At 41.1% G+C, this 24,821-nt stretch overlaps 1 protein-coding gene across 2 annotated transcripts in view; it reads right to left on the bottom strand.

The window, feature by feature from the left end:
* Positions 1–24,821, bottom strand: part of STK39 (serine/threonine kinase 39) — a 313,878-nt gene that overhangs the window by 56,849 nt on the left and 232,208 nt on the right. For both annotated transcript variants that reach the window (XM_047082584.1, XM_047082585.1), the window contains exons 15-16: positions 13,055–13,107; positions 8,699–8,767 (exon numbers count right to left, since the gene is read on the bottom strand). In XM_047082584.1, coding sequence (XP_046938540.1) covers positions 8,699–8,767; positions 13,055–13,107 — 122 coding nt within the window. The remainder of the gene's footprint in view (positions 1–8,698; positions 8,768–13,054; positions 13,108–24,821) is intronic.

Here is a 24,821-nt window from a genome sequence, read left to right as displayed (position 1 = left end):
ACCCTGTCTAAAACCCAGAAAGGACTTCAGGACTTTTCTTCCTTTTTTATAATCTGTCACCACTTTAAAATCATAGTCCAGTTGTATAATAGAGACAATATTTTTTAGCGGAAGTTTTCCTTTACTGAATTTCAACATCAGTAAACATCACAGCATAATCACCGAACTGAATATAAGAGAACATGTTCACTCCTTCCCAAGAGTTTCATTGTAAAAGCATAGTACTCCTCAATAAATCCCAGATCACTCACAACAGACTAAAATATCCCTGGCTATAGCTGAGGGAAGAAGGCACTTCACACACCCAACCATATGCTCACGAATGAGCAAAGTTCTGTTGCTTACATACTTTGGAGACTCAAGACACTTTGCCATTATCTAGAAATAAAAGCTGAAGGGCCACTGGGGACCTCCTGCATCCTGGACAGCAGCAGTTCTCATAAAAACTGTACTGACTCATTATGGTAAAAAATTTATACCAATGAAGCTTCTCCACACATCTCTACCATTTATACACACTCCAATTTTAAAACGTCAACTGGTACAGTTTTTTTTTTTAATTTTTTTAATGTTTATTTATTTTTGAGAGAGGCAGAGACAGAGTGCAAGTGGGGTAGGGGCAGAAAGAGAGGGAGACACAGGATCCAAAACAGGCTCCAGGCTCTGAGCTGTCAGCACAGAGCCCGATGCAGGGCTCGAACTCATGAATCGCGAGATCATGACCTGAGCCGAAGTCAGATGTTTAACTGACTGAGCCACCCAGGCGCCCCCAACTGGTACAGTTTTAAAACAGACTCTTAAAAAGTAGAATCAAATAAGGCAAAAAAAAAAAAAAAAAAAAAAAGCAACAAAGATTAGTGAGATTGGAAAAGATACAGATGACACAATAAGCTAAAAACACTTCCCAAAGGTTACCGGAAGCAGAAAAGAAAGCAGCAGCCATGAGATCCTACTGTGTATTAGGATCACCTGGGATGCTTGTTAAAAAATGCAAATTTGGGGGCACCTGGGTGGCTCAGTTGGTTAAATGTCTGGACTCTTGAGTTCAGCTTGGGGCATGATCTCACGATTGTGAGATCAAGCCCCACATCCAGCTCCATGCTGAGTGTGGAGCCTGCTTAAGATTCTCTCTCCCTCTCCCTTTGCCCCTCCCCCACATGCTCTCTCTCAAACAAACGAACAAACAAACAAACAAATAAAAGCAAATTTCTACACTCATAAGCCCAAGACTCCAGGCTCTAGGCTGGAATCAGAAACGTGGCTCTAGGCTAGAATCCAGAAATGTGCATTTTTCATAAGCAGCCAAGAGAAGAGTGATATGGGCATTTCAGGGTCCATGCTGAGACAAACACTGGAGCTTCAGCAAGTGCAAGAAGAAAGAATGCCTTCTGGAACCACCATATTTCCTTCCTGAGAGGCAAGACGCTAAAGTCGTGTGAGAAGTCTATTCTTATGGAAGAGAAAAAGGTGAAGGGGGCAGAAAGATAGGAAAACATCAGTTATGGTGAATTACTCTTCACTTTTGAGAAGGTACAAGAATATATATAAATTATCAATCCATGGACTATTGCAGAATTAAGTCTGCCAAATGAGGTTAAATGTATTCCTTTATCCGCAGGCATATTTATTAAGTGTGTGGCAAGGATGGTAGAGGTTCAATAAAGCAGAAGACAGGCCTTGCCCTAAAGGCGCTCTTAGCCTCCAGACAAAGAGAAGGCAGGCACCAGAAAGCAGAGCAGGATGAAAGCCATGTGTCTCTAAAGGTAAAATACAGTTCTCTGGAATTCACACAAGGAAAAGCTGTCCTGGATCTGTTATGGGGGGGGGGGGGGCAAGCATCAGAGAAGCCTACATGGAGATGGCATTTATGGTGCTTCTTGAAGGGCACACAGGTTTTGAACAGGATTCTAGTGTTCAGGAAAAGAGCACTCCGGGGTCATGAACACATGTCCGAAAGTCCACTGAGAGCGCTTTGAGAATACACATAGCTAATATCAGCTTCCAGTGCAGTAAGAACCAGTCGGCTAGGCTGAAGCTCCACCAAAGGAAAATTGCATAAATGAATGCAAAAACACAGCTCGCTTCTCAGGAAACAGAAATTCTAACATCTGGTTCTAAACTCCACTTACGGGAAAAAATATATACACACATGTTGTTAAAAGCCAGGAAATGGTGGTATAAAGACCCAGCAAGGAAGTCAGCAGGCACTTGGGAAGGCAGCTGCTGAGCAGCCACCTCCCCCCAGGTTCACCCACTGTGGAATCTGGCCCCTGGATAGGACCCCTGGAGGAGCCCCTGAGCAGGACAGACAAGTGGCTAGGTTAGCACCCATCACTGTTCCCTCTACTGCCGAGGTTCTAACACCCATTCAAAACAGACTCAAAAATATCATGGATCACAAGGCCTGAACAAAATTCAGAACTTTTGCTGTTTCTTGAACGTGAGTTGGGTGTTACATTTTCCCCTCCCCTGTGCTGCTATTGCAGAGAAAACTTCTGATTGGCTGGTTTTCGAGGAGGAGGCAAAGGAAACAAGTTTCTCTGCTGCTTCACTGTGTCAGGGATCCTTGGGATCCTTCTTAGAAACAACTGAAATGGGGACTCAGAACTGGTCTCTCTCGAGCTGTCAGCCATCCCAGCCAGGCAAGATAAGCAAATTCATACATGCATATCACCAACTTTTGCATCTTACAAAGTTAACCTTTTTTTTTTTTTTTCAAACCAACACTCCCCCAGGAGGCCTTGTCAATCTATCACTTTCCACTAACACAGGGCCTAAAAACATCTCCTGTTTCTTGCCCAAGGTAGCGCTGTATTTAAGCACAACTGAAGTGGGGTTTATGATTGCAGTCTACAAACAGTGCATTGAATCTCTGCACCACTCTGCTTCTGCACAAAAGCAATCACTCCATGTTACTACACCGTTCCTTCTTCAATCCAAACTGTGGTTTGTAAAGGTTCCCACACTAAAGGCAGATTACCCTGAAGCCAGGTGCTGAAGACTTGTTGTAACATATGCTTGCTACATTATAATAAAAGTCTATAATAAAAGTCATAACATTCATTGCTCCATAACATATACTATTGCTTCTTTCAGGTTTTGTTTTTTTTTTAATGTTGCCCTAAGCATGTCTAATTCAGGAGAAAATTCTGATGGGGGGAAAAAAGATTTTTAACCTATTTAAATGGTAGCTGCTTTATATTATGGAAGATGGAAAATTACACATTAAGAAATCATTCAAACCTCTAGATGCCAATGCTCTAAGCTTAACTGGACTACTTTTTCTTTGTATAGTTGTCAAGTTGAACACATTTCATATTTATATAATACTACTTGAATTCTGCACTCTCAAAAGTAAGATTCTTAAAAACCTGGGATCCTGGGATCAAAATACCCTTTGTTTCCAAAGTAAATGAGATACCCGTGTATTTAAAAATGGTATTTGTTTATCTCTAACAAGGATTCACAGAGTGCCAACTATATGAAGTACACAGTTTGGGATGGTGGGAGCAGAACAGTTAAGAAAACAGATAAAAATCCTAGCCTTTAAGGAACTTATGTTCCAGGGAAAACCTATGTGGTTAACTAAATAAATGAAGCAGATAGCCTGTTAGACAGGGAGAGACTTAGTAAAATGATTAAATGAGGAGGCGGGGGCACCTGGGTGGCTGTCGGTCGAGCGTACAACTCTTGATTTTGGCTCAGGTCACGATCTCACAGTTTGTGAGTTTGAGCCCTGCACTGGGCTCTGTGCTGATGGCACAGAGCCTGCCTGGGATTCTCTCACTCTCTCTTTCTGCCCCTCCCCTGCTCATGCTCTGTCTCCTTCTCAAAAATAAATAAATAAACTTAAAAAGTTTTTTTTTTTAAATAAATGAGGAAGGGGTGTGGGGGTTGGGCTGCAATTTTAAGTAGGCTGGTCAAGGAAGGCCCCTTTAAGAGGCAGTATTTAGGGGCGTCTGGGTGGCTCAGTCAGTCAGTTGAGCGTCCGACTTTGGCTCAGGTCATGATCTCACGGCTCGTGAGTTTGAGCCCTGTGTCGGGCTCTGTGCTGACAGCTCAGAGCCTGCAGTCTGCTTCATATTCTGGGTCTCCCTCTCTCTCTCTCTGCCCCTCCCCCACTCATGCTGTCTCTGTCTCTCAAAAATAAACAAACATTAAAAAAAAATTCTATTTTAAAAAGAGGCAGTATTTAGACTCTAGGAGGTAGACAGGTGTCCTAGGGAAGGAATATCCCGGAAGAAAGAATGGCCAGTAAAAAAGCTGATGTGGCTGAGGTGGAACGAGCAACAGAGAGAAGAAGAGAGGGATGTCCGAGAAGTGACAGGGGTGGATCATGTAGGGGACTGTAAGCCACTGAGATGTGGGATGGAAAGCCACTAGAGGTTTTTATTTCAAGCATTAATGTAATCCGGCTTTTTTTTTTTTTAATTGAGGTAAGTGTACAATCAGTGGTTTTTAGTACAGTCACAAGGTTGTGCAACATTACCACCTCTAATTCCAGAAGAACTTCATCACCCCAAAAAGAAACCCCATGCCCATTAGCAGTCACTCCCGTTCCCCCGCCCCCTTGCCACCAGTGTCCCCCTCAGGCCCTGGCAACCACTAATCTACTTTCTGACTCTATGGATTTGCATATTCTGGTCATTTCATATAAATGGAATCACACTACATGTGGCCTTACTTTTACATCTGGCTTACTTTTTACATGGATGTCTCTGGATGCTGCGAAGGGAATAGGCTGAAAGGCAGCAAAGACAGAAGCTGGAGGACCAGCAAAGGGAAGAATGCAGCAATTCAACTGAGAAATGAAAGAGGCTTGAAATTGGATGGGAAGCAAGATGGGAATAATGGCCATTACATTCTGGTAAACTGGATGTCAGGTATGAGAGAAAGGGAAGTCAAGGACAATGCAGGCTCTCAGCTGGAGCACCGGAAAAGAGATGACATCAACCTAGGGAGCAGGCTGGGGGAGGGGCAGATCCAGAGGACACAGCAGGGGCTGGATTCTGGAGATGTTAATTACACCTGGGATGCTACTAGCCTTTCATGAGAAGATACCACAAAAGGAACTGGACAGGAGTCCGGAATTCAAAGGAGAGGTCTGGGCTGGAGAAACACATTTGGGAATTAGAGAATGAAAACATTAATACCACGAAACTAGGGGAGATCACCAAGGGAGTGATTATTATAGAAAAGAGGGGATGCCCAACAAAAGGGTCCTTGAGCATGTCAATATTTACAGGTCAGAGAGATGAGGAGCAACCAACGAAAAAGACTGAGAAGGAAACACCAATAAGGTGGGAGAACCAAGAATGAAATCTTAAAAACCAATGAAAAAAGTTATCACGGCAAAAGGCACTGTCTGCTCTGTCCAGGGCTGCTCATGTGCCACATAGTGGGAGGCAGCGGGGGCGGGGGGGTGGTTGTGGGGGGACTGAGAACAAACCACTGGGCTGAGGAACCAGGAACACAGCAAGCTGTCATTCACAGAGCACAGATCCTCCCTCTATCGCTCTGGGTCACTCTGCTCCAGCCACACCCACCTGTGCTTTGACACTTCACGCGCCAGGTGAGCGCCCTCCCTGGGTGCAGCTTTGCCAAGGCACAGCCTGAGTGGAGAGGGAAGGTCAAAGGCCTGACCACAGTGGGCTCAGGAGACAGTGGGAGGAAAAGGATTACAGTCAAGGGCAATTCTTTTGAGGAGTTTAGCTGTAAGGGGGATGGGTGGAGGGAAATAGCTATAATGGGGCTGGGGCAAAGACAGGGCTTTCTGTAAGATGCGAGAAATACAAATGTAAAGAGGGAGGTAGATGATAAAGGAGAGAGCAGAGAATTGCTGGGACTGGTTTCAGGAAGACAGTTAAGCACACTTTATCTGTTTATCAAATAGTCTGCAGTTAAAATACAAAGCATCTACTGGTGTATGAAAAGCAAGTAAAGATATGTTTTTCATTTTGCCAAGAGAAACAAAAAAAAAACATCATTTAAAATGATCTGGATCTACTTTTCAAGGCTGAAGACATTGGATTGATTGTACACAGAAGGTCAGGGTCAGGGTTAGGCTCTGGGCTTAGAGTCCTAAGATGCAAGGTCAAAGACCATGACAAGTTACAACATCCCAGAATCTTTTGACCTCCCCTTTTCATCCATTAAATACAGATTAAAAACAACCTGTCCTTTCTACTTTATGTAACTGATGAATTAATCAAATGAAATACACAAACACTGTAAGGCATTATCCAAAAATGTAAGGCTAATTTTTAGTGCTATTAGATAAGGAGGAATTGCATATGCTTGGCCTTATTCCAACACCTTATACTTAAGCTCCAATTAGGGGGGAAAAAGCCAAAATAAAAATATTTGGCAGAATAAGTAAAGTATGAAAAAATAAAGGCTATCTGATATTGTATTTAAAACACACACTCAATAAATTGTACAGGAATTTTGCCTTAATTTCCTCTTTTACAGAACTTAACAACTCCAAATCCTTTAGTTTAGATTCAACTGAGACTGAGGCAAAAAAAAGAAGTATACTAAATTTGACTGAAGGCTTGAAGCAAGCCCATGCTTACAAAAAAGATGTAACCTAGTATCTTTCCATGAATCTCTCTTATTCTCCATGTTCCTTACCACCTGCCAGGATTAACTCAAGTCAAAAGGCTTTCATCCTTAACTTCTTGCCCAATAACAGACATTAGTAGGTATTTAAAATAAGTTTAAGATTATTATATTTATTAATTAATTTTTATTTCAGGCTGTATAGTGTATGGATCATAGTTCTTGCTAATCTTGGTCAAGCCATGAACTTTTCTCCTTATTTTGTCAGGTCAACCAGGAAACAAAGGCGTGTGCTCACTTTTTCTAATGAGAATAAAGAGCATCTATCTTTGCCAAGGAACTGTTAACATAAACAATTCTGAGATGGAATTTACGGTAGACACCAAAGCTGAACTCACCTCATTGTTCAAGCTCTCCCTCACATTTGATCAGAACATTTTGCTAAGAACTCAGCTGGCCATGATATCTCCCAAGATTTTAAAGGAAAGTGTGAGAGACAGAAAATATCAAGAGATACATACATACCTATGTATATGTATGTATGCCACTTTGCTTTAAACTATGTCTCTCTCTCTTTATATATGCATCACTTGGCAGAGGAATCAGAGCTTCCTTGGGAAATCACATACAATTGAAAGGAAAAAGAGCTTAATTATATCTAATTATAAAGTATCTTCACCTTTATGACATATTGTTTGTATGTCAATAACATATTAGAGGGGCGCCTCCGTGGCTCAGTCAGGTAAGAGTCAACTCTTAATTTTGGCTCAGGTCATAATTTCGCAGTTTGGTTTCAGGGATCGAGCCCCATGTTGGGCTCTGCCTGAGAGCCCGGAACCTGCTTGGGATTCTCTCTCCCCCTATGTCTCTGCCTCTCCCCCACTTGCACTCTCTTTTCTCTCTCAAAATAAATAAACATTAAAAAAATTAACATATTAGATACTGATTCTTTACTGAGAATCCTAATCTGCCACTAAAACCTCAGTTACTCTCAAAAATAATTCATTTATATAATGACCTACATTGTAGTTTACAGGAACAGATTACTCTGATGGGGAAGCATATCCACGTAAAGCTCCCTCAGTTACAAACTCCAACAGCACTGGGGAAATGGTTTATTTTGAGCAAGTGATTTTTTTTTTAAGTTAAAACACATCAATTATGGGGCCCAAAGTCATTTTAAGCATCATTTTTAATTCGGTTATTTTTGAAGAAAGTTTGATCATAATACACATTACCCTAATATGATGTTATAATAATTATTAACAATATAATTAATTAATGTCATTGTTACCATTAGTACAATGTTAACTAATCTTGATTACTTAGGGTCATCAATATGAATACCCAGCAATGGACTACATTATGATATCTTCACAAATAGGATTATCTAAGGAGCGTGGAGCTTCTCACCCTCACCCTACAGGCTACACTTTTTCTTAGATGATAGTGTCTGTCTCTTACAGCTTTCCTGCCCCCTCCCTCCACGCCATGCAGGGAGGCCTCCAGTCATCTCCTGCTCCCGAAAGCAAGCCTCTATATAGTGGGCACCCCATCTCCATGCAGCTATCTGTTTATTCTCAAAGCAGTAGCAACAGTCATGTGCCCAAAGAGAAGTGCCTCGGTCCCAATCCAGCTGCATGGCTCCAGAAAACACATGGAATCCCTTCAGGAATTTGTGTCCTTGTCCACACAATGAAAGAACTGTCCTGAATGATCTCTTAAGTCACATCCAACCTTAAGACCTTGTGATTCATCTTGCTAATGGCTCAGAAAACTAGTATCTAAGTTCATTAGAACTGTGCCCAAAGAAGGACCTCAGAGGTTCCTGTGCTTTGGTATGTGGAATTTATACCATCTTATTTTTCTATATCATAAACTTTTGGGTCTTCTAGGCTCTTCTTTACATTTCCAGTAAGTGAGGCTCTTATTAAATGGGACAGAATTACAGTAAGAGTTTTTAAAAAAGAAAATGAAATAGGAGTCTTACACAGTTCTTCCACATAAAAGATAAGAATTCAAGACACAATTTTCAAACATCCAGAGTAAATTATTCCTTTATGAAAACTTTTGTTTCTGAATGCATTTACATTTGATAGACCAATAAAATGACACTGTATACTGGAAAATGATTTACCTATAACTACATCATGACCATCAACCAAGCCAGCAGAGAAGAGCTCCTGAGATACGCCATCTGCTGTATCTGTCCAAATGTGAAATGAATACGTATTAGTGACCGTAAAATAAAAAGCAACAACCCATTACAATGTAAAAGATATATTTTTCATTTACAAAAAATCACCTATGTGTGTTTTAATTCAACAATTTGGATTCTATCAGAAGGAAAGATCAGAAGTGATGTGAAATATATTTTGCCATATGTAATTTGCATCTTTGCATTCATTCAACAGAGGTTATGCACAAAATTATTATTTCATTTTTAGTGAACCAAAAAACATTTTCCCTTTGGCTACTATCTGAATTAATCCTCAAATGTACCTCTGTAAGTTAGCTCATAACTGGCCCCAATGACACTGCTTTTCTTTCTTGCCAAGGTTAATTCCAGCCATCATCAATCCTTTTCTATCATTAGTAGCCACTGAGTCAGAATTTATGGCAAAGGTTGAACAGGTAGCACTTGACACAACCTTATATTTGATACAAACAGCCTTTGAGCTTGTTGGACTATTAAGATGAGCTATTTAAATTTATGCTATTAAGAAACTCCTTTCACATGACATTGATCATTTGATAGCAACAGATTCATTCTCTTAGAAAATGTGGTTGAATAAAAGAATGTAGTTTCTCAGTGATAAGTGACAGGAGTTAGGGATCTCATAAAGATGGGACAGGCTGTATCAAATGAATATAACCAAAATTACTTGAAAGGCTACGAATGAACATGGTAATAGTGAGAAGTCTGTTTGAAGACTTTGTAAAGAGAAATTGATAAATGGCAGTGTGCTCAAAAGAACCATTATGAACCTCCATGTCTTCCCAAAGGAGATGACACGGTCCCCATGGCCTTCTGACATTATCACAAACATCCAGAACTGTAGATGGGTAAGAAGAAACTGGCTCAGCAGCTGGTAATAACCTAGATGAAGGTTTAACCTAAGTGTCTTGCAAAGTCAGGCAGCACCTCAAAGTATTGCTGGGGAATCAAACAAGCGTCTAAACTGAATTGCAGTTTGTCATACCTGAGGCTGCCCTCAGTGTGTGTGTGTGTGTGTGCGTGTGTGTGTGTGTGTGTGTTTCTATGCTCACACGAGCGTGTCGCTAAAGGTAAAATTATCTTTCACATTTGTGGGCTTTAATACGCTTAGCCCAGTGTGTGACACATAGTAATTACTCAATAAATGGTTAACTGTGATGATGATGTGCAGCCAAAGCTCATCTGAAATGTACCCCACGCTCTACTGCACTTTCTTTCTCCCTTTCATACATGGCCCAATTTCCCAGATCTCCAATAAAAAACCTGAGGGCCAATGGATACTCTTTGTACATCCAGAGAAAATGTCGCATTCCATCATTTTACTCATTCCATTCTACAATGAATGACATGGAATACAACATGAGGGAAATGTTAAAGACAAAGAAAGGAATTTTAACTAACCTGTGAGATTCCACGTCATGGGGGCTAATGTTGGGGCTTGTCCTTATTATTAGAAGTACAAAAACACCTTATAAAATTCTCTCAGGGATAAAATGATCCCATGGCATGGAATCTAGGGTGGAATAATGAGAGGCTCTACTCTGCATGTGATTTAGCTTTGTGAAGTCGACACTCAGCCACATAATCTCATCCTCCTGATGCCACTGGAAACTTGACTACAAAAAGTATATTGAATTAAAGTGCCTACCTAGGCAGTGATTACATTTCTACTGACTGATCATCGGTTAAAGCATCTGGATGTGTTACTACCACCTCTAAAGTATCAATAAGATCTAAGAATTTACAATCGCAGAATGTAGTTGAAAATGGAATAATCAAGCAAATCCACATTGTGGGCTAGCACTAAAACAGTACCAAAGCAAATGACATTCTCAAATGATTCAAGTTTCCAGCATCTCCTATTTTCAGGACTCCTGAATATTAGATGAATCACATTAAAATAGCACAAGGGTCATGTTGGCCATTTTGATCCAAAATAGAAATAGTCCATGCTTGTGTGCCATTAAGCAGTTATCTTGTAGGCATGTAAGTAATATATCAGTAAAGTTAGGAACAGGAACTTGAAGGTAATTGGTGATTTATTCTTCTTTAAGCTGCTTAAACATTCCTAATGTGCAAACAGGTTAAATAATCATAAATAATTACATATGCTCTAGTTTCCAGAGTATACAGTAAAATAATAAATGCAGAGGGCTTACTCTCAAATGAAGACAGAATATTGGATATGTTTATGTTATACATTCTATGCTATATTACACATTTATGTATACATAGAGCACAGATGTATGTATATGTACTTATGCATGCTCACATGCATGCACAGATGTAGTGTAGACACCATCTGAATGAAAAGACAGCATCAGTATTCACAGAGGTATACGGTGATATAGCCATGGTGTTTCCATTACTAATGGCCTGTGCTCACTGCCCTGTGATGGCTGGCTATCCTCAGGAAGCCAACACTAAGGTTTCTATCTGGTAAACAAAAGCAGACTCTTAACCTACAATGGCAAACGAGGCTGCTTATGCCAGCACAAAGGGCTAGGTAATGCTGATAGGGCCATCTTCCCCCTACCCAAATCCTCAATTCAGAAATTCATTTCTTTGCTATCCCTTAAAATTAAAATTAATTTTATTGCCTCTGTAAATTTTAGATAATTAGATGAAAAAAAAAACCCAACCTTTAAATAAGAAGTTGTTCTTTTACTTACTGTACTTGAAACATTTATTATGGAATTACTAGATTTTGTCACAGTATTGGCTGGTCAACATTCTTATATTAAGAGACAAAATAGAGAGCTTCTGGGTAACAGTAACTGGTGCTGTACAATTTCATAGACCGGCTCCAAACTGTCAAAGATGGATGTTCCCAGAAGAAAGATCAATTAGCAAATTTGTTTAGGCCTTTTTAAAATATATAGTTTGTAAAAGGTACTTCGTATGTTAGTTTAATTCAAATATACTGGGAATCATAAAATCTTTAGGCTGACAGGGGACTAGAAATCAGGGCCAGTGTGCCTTGACCACATATGGCCCAGGAACATATTTTTTTGGCCAGCAGTGTTTTTTTGTTTTGTTTTACACTGAACGTGAACAGACAGAACTCCTGGTTTCCTGAAGCTCACACCCCCTCCCCTCCCTGCCAACCCCAAACATTTGCTTTGGCTCCTGTACACATCTGAGTTTGTGTCTTCTTACAGGTTCTAATAGTAGGGAGGTCAAAGCAGTCAAGTGATTAACCAGGTAACATGCTAGAAACTTGCAGATTTTCAAAATTTTAGGAAATCAAATTTAATCAAATCAAAATGTACATGGAGCTCTAATACGTAAAATAATTACAGGCTGTTGTTAGTTTATATATATTAATATAGTCAAGTGTATGAGCCTAATGTATTTTGTTTTAACAATAAAACAGAATGTATTTTAGAAGGTTTTCAATAGAGACACTGAGGCCGCTTTCACATATTTAAAAATCTGAAACCGTCAAGAAGAAGAGTCACAGTCTCAGCATCAGCATCTGATTTTCAGCTCTCTGGGTTGTTCTGGTTACACACTAAAGGGAGGAAATAGCGATTTTTGCTTAACAACTAATCTTGCGGTCCCCAAAGCCTGTTCGTAGATGTTATTTATCCATTAATTAACCAAAACTACTGGAGATTCTCCTGGATAGCAGGCATTTGCCAAGAGCTAAAGATACCAAGAAATGCGACATAGTTCTAGAAACTCCAGGCATCCGGGAGCTGAGAGAGCAACCAGTCTAGCCTTTAAGCTGTTTCACTAACTATTTAAAATATTAAAATTGTATTTAGAAGCAAGAATGGCACTGTGCCTACCAAGGTGTACCAACAGAGACCACAGACATTCCTCCCTCCACACAGGCTTCATATAATATGAACTGAGAGCAGAGGGGCAAAGCGGATCCCTTTTTTGTGTGACATCTCGTTTGTTGCTCACCTCTCATGAGGATGGCTCTCTGTTACTCATTACACTCACCATAACATCCTTTAAGCCCTGTGTCCCCTTGCCAGTACTTGTTCTCATGGTTGAGCTAACATAGGTAATTTGTACATGTATGTAAACCACACAGCATGCCACAGAAACTCATGTAGGCAGTAGTGGCTCGGTTTGGATTCCCCACAATTATTGCAAATCCTTCACTGCTTCTCTCCTTCCTGCCTTCCTTCCTTCCCTCCATCCTCCTTTCTTCATTTTTAAAGAAAGCATTTTCAAATAGCAGATTATAACCACACACTTGTAATGAATTTCTTAAAGGCTCTTTGCAGCAATAAGATAATAATTTCAATTAAAACTTACCTCTTCCTGGAGTAAACTCAAATCGTATGTCATTAAGTTCCTTTCTGGAGTTTCTGAAATATATAACATGTAGCACATTAAAATCCAACGAAGTGTAGTTTCATCAAACTAAATGTATTCCAATCTTTACAAGATGCTACTAATAGGTAGATAGTGTTTTACAATTTTGGGTTACCTCTGGGTACTTCCTCAAATGGGAGAGATAGTTATGACAATAATAAAGGGAGATATTTAAATGACTAAATTTACCTATATAAACATGTTTATTTCCCAAAATTTCAAAAATAAAACATTCTTTTATAAAATCTATACTAAATCAATAACCTTCAATGTAGTTCCATAATTAAAAATTTCAGAAGATTTTCGTATGGAATAAATAATATTCAATACACTTTTCATATTTTTCCTGAAAATAGCATTTTATCAAATTATTTTTAAAAAGTTAGGAGCGCCTGGGTGGCGCAGTCGGTTAAGCGTCCAACTTCAGCCAGGTCACAATCTCGCGGTCCGTGAGTTCGAGCTCCGCGTCAGGCTCTGGGCTGATGGCTCAGAGCCTGGAGCCTGTTCCGATTCTGTGTCTCCCTCTCTCTCTGCCCCTCCCCCGTTCATGCTCTGTCTCTCTCTGTCCCAAAAAAAATAAATAAACGTTGAAAAAAAAAAAAAAAAAAAGTGAAACAAACAAGGGTGCCTGGGTGGCTCAGTTGGTTAAGCATCCAACTTCGGCTCAGGTCATGATCCCATGGTTCATGAGTTTGAGCCCCACGTCTCTGCTGAGCTGCTTCAGATCCTCAGTCTCCCTCTCTGCCCTCCCCCGCTCATGCTCGCTCTCTCTCTCAAAAATAAATAAACGTTTTAAAAAAAACATTAAAAAAAAAAGTGAAACAGGAAAAACAGTCTCAGTGGTAAGGTTTATGACAATGACAATACTATGCATTAAATCACGTAACAAAATGCCCCAAAAAGGATGTGTATTTTGTTATTAAAATTTTTGCTACATAGAGGGGACCCCTGAATGTTGTTTAATTATCCACTGAATATAGAAGCTTTTTTTAAAGTTTGTTTATTTTGAGAGAGAGGGGGGTGGGGGGAGAGATAGAAAGAAAGAGAGAGAGAGAGAGAGAGAGAGAGAGAGAGACCCAAGCAGACTGCACTCTCAGTGCGGGGCTTGAACCCACAAACCAGGAGATCATGATCTGAGAGGAAATCAACAGTCAGATCCTCAACCAACTGAGCCATCCAGGAGCCCCAAATAGATAAAATTTTTAAAAATAAATATAAAATGCTTACATAAAATTGTAATACATATATACACGTATATTCAATCCAAAAACTGATACTAGGTTAATATGGAACAAGCAAATACCTAAGATGTGAGTTTTCCATTTATATTAATTTCAAGAAAGGATATGGGGCAGTAAGTTATAGTTAGAATGGCTTTAAATTCTCATAAGAACACTAAAACGTTATGATAACTCTCAACAGATACTACAATTAAAGCTAATAAAAACACCATAAGAAACTGCAGTAGGAAACACGAAATAGTAATTTCTGCAAACCCTCAACTACTTGCTCAGCTGCCAAGGGTCCACGCCAGAGACCAGAGATGGCCTGAATACCCATTCCAAACCTCCTCCTTCTGGTGCCAGAAGAGTCTGATCAAATCCTGTTGATCAGTCCTGTTTGGGATCCTGGAGTAGTATCTCCTGGTCTCTACAAACAGTGCCCACATTATGATGCCACGAGCCTGTGGGCCCTTTTTGGTCTATAGCCTGACCTTGTTTCTTTAGGCCCCATGACATTCTACCACAGTAAATACAGGAGGCCCAGAAAAATGACAAAGGCATGTTACCGGCTTAGAGAAAGCCCTTCTCCCAGGGCCTAGAGATGTGGGTTCCAGTCTGTACTTTTCCACAAGCAGAGAAGTAAAGAGTCAAGAATTCAAGAGATGCCCAAGCCCAGGCCACAGACATAAGAGCCCTGAACCACTATGAATCTCTTCCCAGGTGTCCCCCCACCTTGACTCTGTGACTACTCTCAGAGATAGAATAGGACTAGGGGATGACAGCAATTCCTAAAGCCGGGCTTCTTTTAGGAACTTCTGAGAATCTGAAAACTAAAAATCGTGAACTCTCTCTAAAAAGGGGGCATATGACCAACACATGAAATTGCAGACAACTGAAGATGGTTCAGAGATCAGCTTAGACCTCAGACTGAGTGACCCTCTCCTGGACGTGGAGTGGGCCATGAACAATCAGTGCCTTCGAAGGAAGGGCTGTTTGCCTGTGGCACTGTTTACCTACCAGTGTCGCCACACATTTACATAGTGCTTTCATATGTATCAGCAGTTCTTCAACTGGTTTTTTTTTTTTTTTTGTAAACTTCCATAATGTCTGGCTTAAGATAGATGGATTCTTATTTTTGCTTCTGTATTCAGTCTGTTGCAATATCACATATCACATTGCCAGCCACTGGAAAATTCCACTCTACATGTTGCAATAATGAAAGTGAAAAAAGCACATAATTTCTTAGTGTTATTATAAAAATAGTTTTGACCTCATGGGCTTCCAAAAGGGGACTCAGAGATCCCTAGGGCCATAGGAGCACACTTTGAGAAACATGGATAGCAAATGTCATGAATCAAATCTCATTTTCTTCCAGCAATCAACCTTTGAAATATGCAAAGTAGGTATTACTTGTTTTCCATTTTTTAGATGAGCACATTCAATGGCCTTTCCAAGTTTACAAATTTAGTGGCAGAGTGAGGACCAACAATTTTACATTGGAAATATCTAATACAAGTATAGAAAAATGGATTTCTTTTCACTTTTGAGAGAAAACAATATTCCCCAAGATTTTGCGTATTACCATAAAAAGATCAGCAAGCATTCTTTTTAACAGCCTTGGTTTTATGTGCTGTATGTTAAAAAGGCTGAATTAGTACTAAAACAGTCCAATAAGGGAAAAAAATGATCACTAGGAAAGCAAGTATTTATAGTGTATTTAATAATGAAATGACAGAAGGAGAAAAAAATGAAAAGGAATTTGATTTGATGGGAATATATGTCATTGTTCCTTTCCTTTCCTTTGGCCAGTCTTATCTAAATTAGTTTTTCCTACTAAGGCCATGAGAAAAGAAGTATAAGAACTGTACCCAGAATATCTTCATGCACATCCTGATTCTTTAAATATTAATACCACAGAAGTAATATCCAACACCCATAATCTCTATCTACATCAACTATGGCTCAAGTTATGGAGGTGGCCTAGTCAAGTCATTCTTTTATGACTCTGAACCTAAAATACTTGCCTTTGAAAAGATCACAGTGATTGATTGTGAGTAGTAGACTTGTCTCATCAGGATGAAATATGGTTGGAAAAATGCCTAATTGGATCTAACTACTGAAGGTCATCCTTTTATAAAGAATTAATCTTTTCAGACTCCTACTTAACACCTTTAATTGAAAGTACATTTACTTTAATTGATATGGCACAAGATACTCTTGATTTCAGAGAAGCTGAAAATAGGTATGATTTAAGGCCGGAAACTAAGTCTGTGCAACTTTACAGAGGAAATGTTTAAAACTTGAAAATTAACAGCTTCAAGACCCAGGCTACCTTTGATAACTCTTATTAAAAACCCTTTTAATACTAAAAATGACCAAAAGAATCCCACAACCCAACCCAATGAAAAACATACTCCTAAATTCAGTAATAAACACAAACCCTTATTTCTCATTATAGGTATACATTATATCATAAAGGCAAAGGTCTACAGAACTCAGGCAGAATATATATATATATTTTTTAAATAGGTAATGCCATCACGTGGTTTAAAACCCAAAAGGTACAACAGGGTATTGTATAAAAACTGGACCTCCTCTTGCCACTCAACTACCTGGTCCCCTGAAAGGTTGAGGTTTTTTGTGCATCCTTCCTGAAAGGTTTCATGCATATATTAGCAAACAAACATACATAGTTCCTTCTAACCTGTTTAATACAAGCATAGCATACTATATCCATTGTTCTATGCCTTGTCTTTGAACTTAATAGTATACCTTGGAATTTCTCCATATCGGTTCATAGAAAGCTTTCTCCTCCTTTTTTTTTTTTTTTTTTTTTTTTATAGCTACACAGTATTCCGTTGTCTGCCATGTCCTTTTTTTTGACCAGTTCCCATTCTGTGAACAGACTGTTTCCAGTCTTTCTCTATTGTAAACAAAGCTTAATTGTGTATAATGCTCCTTGTCCTTATGTCATTTTGCAAACACACGAGTATGAAAATAAATTTCTAGAAGCAAATTGCTTGGTTGAAGGACAAAGGTATTTGCAATTTGATAGATATTGTCAAATTCCCCTTCATTTAAGTTATACCAATTTATACTCTCTCAAGCAATTTGTAAACACCCTTGCAGGAACTTTAAATGAGTAAAGCAAAAAGTATATATATACATATACACATGCATATGTATATATACACATATATATGTGTATATATGCATGTATATGTGTATATGTATATATATAAATAAAAGCAAGGAGACAGGAGGACTCCGCCAACTGGAAAGCTTCTTTCCCATTTAAAGAGGGCAACCACTACTCAGCACCAGCTGGTTAAGCTAGGCAGGAATTTGGGCTCAATTCTGTTAAAAACTAAAAAAAATTAAAAAAAACCACCACAACAAAAAAGTGTATACAGACACAGACACACACAAGATACATATGTGCTATGTCCATTCTAAGTGGAAAATCAGAGATTCAGACTGTCATGTGTAAAGTCTTCCTTCTTGCTTCCTTAGTTCAACTCATCTGCAAGGAACATAGTGAACACTCAAATGAAGCAGCTGGCTATGGGGGTGGTGATGACAATCATGTGAGTGAACACGTAACCGTCCCTGGTGATAGAGGTGCAGAAGGCCTGTGTAGTTCAAGTATGCATTTTATAGGACGTAGCATTTTTCTGCACTTCTTAATGTACCATGTCAGGACTGTCTGATAGAGTTATTGCTCCTGGAGGGCTCTGAAGCCAAAATGCCAGCTCAGGACTATGTGTATCCCTTAGCTTCACATTAATGTCTTTTAGCCCATGCCAAAAAGTGCATGGGGGCACACACCCTCTACGAACCAGATAGGATCAAAATGCTTAGACCACTGGTTGTCAAAATGTAAAGACCACTGGTTGTCAAAGGGCATCATCAGCTGTAAGTGCCATTGGCACTGCATCCTTTCCACTCTGGAGTGAGGCTGAATGTCGACCATTTCCCCAAGCTCTGAGGTTGAAGGATGCAGCTGGGGTAACACTGGCAGGTACAGTGTTTCCTAGGGGCACAGGGGCAGCCCCTCCCTTCTAAGCAGCAGACAGCTCCCCCTTTCCTTACCTGAACCTGAGATTTCAGGTCAGGGTGAAGCTGCCAGCATCCGAGGAAGTCCAAAGGGACTCGCACTCCCAGACTCCCGGAATGTTTCTCCCCTTTCGGGAGCAGGATGGAGACTTTCAAACAGGGTGGGCCAGGGATCAGGACATCATTTTTAGTTCAAGCTTCTTTCCTGCTCTTGATACTGAAGTCTTTTCCCACAAGCTTAGGGGAGAAATGGACTATGGCTCCCACTAAGCTTCCTGGGCCTCTCCCTCCACAGCAGCAGAGAGCCTGGTACAGACTGAGGACATACAGAGCTGTGGGGACAAAGGTCTACATTCAAATCCACTCACTACTTATTTGGCATCTGTAGTCTGTTTCCTTAAATGTGACATGGGGAGAATAATAATTAATGGCATTTACTATCTGCCAGTAAATGCTTGGTGCTTTGCATATGTTATCTCATGCCATGCTCAAAACAACCCTTGATGTGGGGATGGCTCTTGTCCACTGTTATCTTACAGACAAGGACACTGAGGCCTAGAAAGGGTAAAAGGACATATCCAAAATCATGTGTCTGATTAGCAGATGTGAACTAAGCCTAGAACGGGATGAATGTTACCCATGGTCTTCTCCAGTGCATAACCCTTACTGGAGGCACTGTGGGTCCTGCCCTGAGTCTATAGAGGCTCCTGACTGGTCTCTCCACATTCAAGGTCAGGATCTACACAGGAGCCAGGCAGCTTGTTACCTGGAAATGTGATCATGCCACACCCTTGCTGAAAGATTCCATTTCTTCCCCTTATTCTTAAAACAAAATTTAAAATCCTTAGCATGACCTCACCCCCCCAAGACTTGCTTCTACCTGTCTCTCCACCTCCAGCTCTCCTACACTTTCCCCTGCTCACCTTGTTGCTATCTCCTGGCCTGCCCTCTTTCCCCAGATGCGGCTTTGCAAAGGCACAGTGTGAGTGCAGCAGGGACCTCGGGAGGCAGTGGGAGGAAAGGAATAACAGTCAGGGGCAATTCTTGTGAGGACTTTAGCTGTAAGGGGGTGGTGAGAAATACCTATAATGTGTGGTGGGGTAAAGAGAGGGCTTTTCTAAGATGGGAGAAAAGAGACATTTGTGTGTTGCCAGGACAAGTAAAGAGGGAAACAGATGGGGAGGGAATGGAGAAGTGTTCCTGGGGCTGCAGCATGTCGGGGGGCCAGCTCCCCTCACTGCTAGGAAATCTCCACTCTCTCTCTCTCTGTCCACATGACTGACTCCAACTGTGCTCTGAGGCCTGGTAGTGTCTTTTGGGGTAGACCGGGAAAGAAGAGTAAAGGCAGCCAGATGAGGCGCCCTGTCCAGTGTGCTCTCCTAGCCTCCAGATCTGTGCCCAGTACCTTCATATTCTGCACCAATGGAACGTGATTACTTTAAATTTTTTAATGTTTATTTATTTTGAGAGAGACAGAGAGAGACAGAGCACGAGCAGGGGAGGGACAGAGAGAGAGAGGGAGACACAGAATCTGAAGCAGGCCCCAGGCTCCACGCTGTTAGCACAGAGCCCATGTGGGGCTCAAACCCACGAACCGTGACATCATGGCCTGAGCCGAAGTCGGATGCTTAACCAACTGAGCCACCCAGGCGCCCCAAGAATGTCATTACTTTAATGTCCATCTCGTCCATTAGACACTAAGCTCCCAAAGAGCAAAGACCTTTAGCTTTTGCTTGTTCACTGCTTGTTCACTGCTCTTCCCCTCAGCACCCAGCCCAGTGCCTTGGGAGTGAACAGATAATACTTGTCACATGAATGAATGAAGGAAGGAATACATCAATGAGTGAAAATTTTAGAAGCCTGGCTTTTGTCAAGTGCCTCTCCTTGGCCACCACCACCGTGATTCCCTGGCTGCCTTTTCTCTGCCTGCCCAAGCCCTGCTGTCTGCCTGTCCCTTCGGTGTTAAATGTTCTGCCCTGACAATCTTCCCCTCTCCTTCTCTTTCTTGATGAGTAGTTCCAAATGCATAACCCAAACCCAGGTATTGCCCCAGAGCTTTAAACCCATTATCCAAGTGCCTACACAGCATCTCTCCACGCGATGTCCAGACACAGAACAATCCAGCATATCCACAATGGAATACATCACTTTTCCTCTCAAATTCACTTCTCTCTCTGCGCCCAATGGCAGCAAATGGTGGGGACAGCCAACTACCACAACCTGTGGGTTAGACCTCCTTAAGATCAAATCACCCATTTCTCTAAAACTCCACTACCGCTGACCAAAGGCGGGACACCATTTCTGCTACAGATAAGAATGAACAATCTAACGAACAAAGGGCATTTTATCCACACTCACACATACCACACACATACACATGGAGAATGTTGTCGCTAGAGTACAGATGTATAGCAAAAGGAAAAGGCCATAAAAGGTTGAGGGAGCTATTACTCAGGGTGTAATCCTTAGCAGATGAATGTGTTGTAGGAAAGAAGAAAATTGTTGTACTTAATGAGATGTGGAAAACGATCCCAAAGCAATGAGAAGTTGAAGGACAGCGACAAGTAAGCCCAGGAACAAAAATCAGAAAGAGAAAAAAGAAGCCTCCTGTGTCCAGGCCCGTGGTTGCTCTGACACAGTGTTCACATGCATCTCTGGGCTTTCCCAGAGCGGAGTCTTTAGGTCCCTAAGGACTAGAGACCCTGAGCCCTGCAGCTCAGTCGCTCGCCAGCGATGACCTTCAGTCAGTCACCTCACCTCTCCAACCTCCACTCCAGGTTCTTCTGCAGGAAAACAGGAAACAATGCTTCCTTCCTGGATTAGAGGAGCTGTGTACAGACACGGTGTGGGCCCCCTCACAGTGCTGGCAGGCGTTCTGATGCCTGATATTCTGAACCCCAGAGAAGCAGAAAGTCATGGTTCCAGTCCTTCAAGGGTTCACAATCCCCACAGAGAAGGACAGCTGACGGGAGGAAAACTAGCGGGGAAACCCCAACATAGATAAGTGCTTAAAAAGTAGTAGTAGGAAAAGAAATATTAGCCTAATTCAAAGAAAGAAGCATTGTCTCGCTCTTGGTTCTCACTCTATCCATCCTTCACACTCCTGTCAAATTAATCTTCTCTGAGGTACAGGACCAATCACAGAATCATATAATTTTACAACTGACAAGGGCCCTGGAGGTCACCTTAATCCATTTCCTCATTCCTCGGGTGAAGAACTGAAGCCAAAGAGATTAAGTGGCTTAAGATTACACAGCTGGCTAATTCACTCAACACTCCACAAATACTTAATGATCATCTACTAGGTGTCAGGCCTGTCCTAGGAGCCATCAATGGCAGAAATGACACCCATACCTGAGACTGAGGCTTCTCATTCTTGACTGGTGGCTCTCACACTGCAGGGTGAGCCGAGGTGCACGCTCTGAAGGAAGAATCCTTTCCCCCAGTGATGCCCCTACCCCAGTAGTTGAGAAGTGCTGCACGCAGTGAGAGATGTTACAGATGGGGATGTGTTTTATACATGACTGATGTGATGATGGCACAAATAAAGGTCAGGAGCCACTGCTGTACCCATCAGCACTGTGCCTCAAAGCCCCGCCTGAAACAGAAGCTCTCCTTAAAGTGCAGATCTCCATATACCCTGAATGATGCTACAGGAATGTAAGTCACATACCTACCCCTCGCAGCCAAACCTTGGCCTTGCATTTAACTTGCCTCAAAAGCGTCTTGTGGATCAGTGAGTCTCCTAAAATATGAAAGTGACAATTCCTTTTCAGCATTGTACCTTCAGACACCCAGAAATATGCCTATGGCCTAGCAAAGTAGAAGTCTGACAGCATCCAGAATTCTAGTCTAGACCAAGCCATGCGGCATCACCCAGCTTATGATCAATGTCAAATCGATAGATCAGGAAGTCACACTGTTCCCTTTAACAAGAAAACATGAGCAGTGACTGTGCGCGCGCACACACACACAGTTTTGTATCTTGATATATCTTAAAGAATCTGACTTTCACACTGGTTGTCTACAGGTCTGTCTACAGCTAGAACCTCAGGCTAAGGACTCTGATGCATCTCACTGGTTTCTGAGAAGCCTGAAGGACCCTTCAGATTTGCAGCCTGGAGGGAGCAAGCAGTCTGGCAGCAGAGGATTTCATACAGCTGATCTCTAAATTAGACCTGTGTGTACAGAGCCTTGCAAAGAAATTTCTGATACTCTGTGCAATGCTGATACCTATGAATAAATCACTTGCAAAAATATTATCATAAGTATCTGCCTTTACTGTCTACAGAAACAGTTTTCATCTGGAAATAATCCTAACTAAGTACCCTTAACAGAAACCTCTTGAACATCTCCTTGCCGGCCAGGTAGAGGAGGTGGCTGTTTCCTCTCACCAACACCGCCCACTCTCCAACCTAAACTAATGTGTTTCTTTTTTTTCTCTAGTACATACTTTGGAAAATCATGAAAAACACTTTAACATACAGGAAAGTTCAAAGAGGAATGAAACAAAGTCACATGCACCTACCATCCAGAACTTTTAAAATGGTAACAGTTTGTCATATTAACCTCAGAGCTTAATACATAAAATTTTAATAACATTTTGCCTACACAGTACAAAATCGATTGTAATGTCCCAACTGTGGTAAATCGTGAGCAAATGGATTATTGCATAAGGGCCCTATTTCCTGTCAAGTTCATGAAACTGTATTTTCATGGCTAGCAGTCCTTTTCAGCATTTAGAATGTTCAGTGAATATATTTACTGAATTGATTTTTACCAATAGGGCAAGAAGGAAATGGAGTGACCACATGAAAACTAGACTCAGGTGTATGGCTGGTAGAGGTAGAAACATTAGTCTACTCAAAGTTCCCATTTTTATAGTAGCCAAGAAAAACTGTTAGGCACGCTTACTAGTTAGAGGTTTTTGTGGATGTGTCTTGATTGAAATCCACTGATATAAGTCTAGAAACAGTCCTCACTGGTGTCGTTTAGGTCTGAAAGTTTGATGGCAGGGTTTACTGCAGAAAACGCAGACTCCACGTTTCTGTGATGGATACCTCTCTTCAACGCATTCAGGCTCCCAAGTCAACACGACATGTAAGTTATACTAAAAATGCAAGGGCACCTCTAAGATTGGAATTCAACAACTGTCCATTTGGACTCTTGATCTCATGCCGTGGCAGGTGTATTTATGCAGATCAATACAACATATGGGGCAGTGGGTGGTGCTGCACGTCTCTGCAGCGTTCCAGGATGAGTCAAGTTTCAAGATAATGCAAGTTTACTTAAAAAAAATTTTTTTAACGTTTATTTATTTTTGAGACAGAGAGAGACAGAGCATGAGTGGGGGGAGGGTCAAAGAGAGACGGAGACACAGAATCGGAAGCAGGCTCCAGGCTCCGAGCTGTCAGAGCCCGACGCGGGGCTTGAACCCACGGACCGTGAGATCATGACCTGAGTCGAAGTCGGACACTTAACCGACTGAGCCACCCAGGCGCCCCAATGCAAATTTACTTTAAAAGGGACAAATGGGGGCGCCTGGGTGGCTCAGTCGGCTGAGCGTCCGACTTCAGCTCAGGTCACGATCTCGCAGTTCGTGAGTTCGAGCCCCACGTCAGGGTCTGTGCTGACAGCTCAGGGCCTGGAGCCTGCTTCGGATTCTGTGTCTCCCTCTCTCTCTGCCCCGCCCCTGCTCACGCTCTGTCTCTGTCTTTCAAAAATAAATGAACATTAAAAAAAAAATTAAATAAATAAATAAATAAAAGGCACAAATGGCTACAATATCTAATCATCATGGGAAACTATCCTCTTCCTTGGCATTTGTTTTAATTCTTGCAAAAAAAAGGATAGTAAGCAGTTCAAAGTTAAACCAAATACACAAATATTTGGTTATCAAAAATAACAGAAATTAAAGGGAACAGAGAAAGAGATACGATACACGAGTTACTCCCACTGAACACCGAATTTAGCTGTTTCCCTACAGCTCAGGCAAAAAAAAAAAAAAAAAAAAGGAAAGTATTGCATGATAGAGTTCTTTATCAAAAAAGAAACATGCAAGGCAGATGTTTTTCCCTTAGCATTAATATCAAGGAGAAATTTTGTACGGAAGCCCCTTTATAAGGGACACTTGAGTAATGCCTTCAACTCTGCTGCAAAGGACAGAAACTTTTCTTCATATAAATGTCTTCCAACTATGTGGTGCGAAAGATGAACATTTTTTTTCTCCCATGTGCTGAAGGCACCACATTAAATCTTGCCTAAGTGATGGCACTTCTGCTGGGAGCTGAAATAATATAGCTGAGGTACATTGTTTCCTGATGATTTACCTCAATAGAGGGAGCCCAAAGAACCTGGAGAAATGAATGGCCCATACAGACTGCTTCTTGATGCCCTAAAAGTGTCTTTGTCAAGTGCTGCAATGGGTG

The sequence above is a fragment of the Lynx rufus genome, unplaced genomic scaffold (genome assembly GCF_022079265.1).
Source record: "Lynx rufus isolate CCGP_SWC_20201006 ecotype Redwood Valley unplaced genomic scaffold, mLynRuf1.p SCAF_2, whole genome shotgun sequence".
NCBI classification, from domain to species: Eukaryota; Metazoa; Chordata; class Mammalia; order Carnivora; family Felidae; genus Lynx; species Lynx rufus.
The sequence above is the reverse complement of the archived record's forward strand: the minus strand, read 5'-3'. Positions and strand labels throughout refer to the sequence as shown.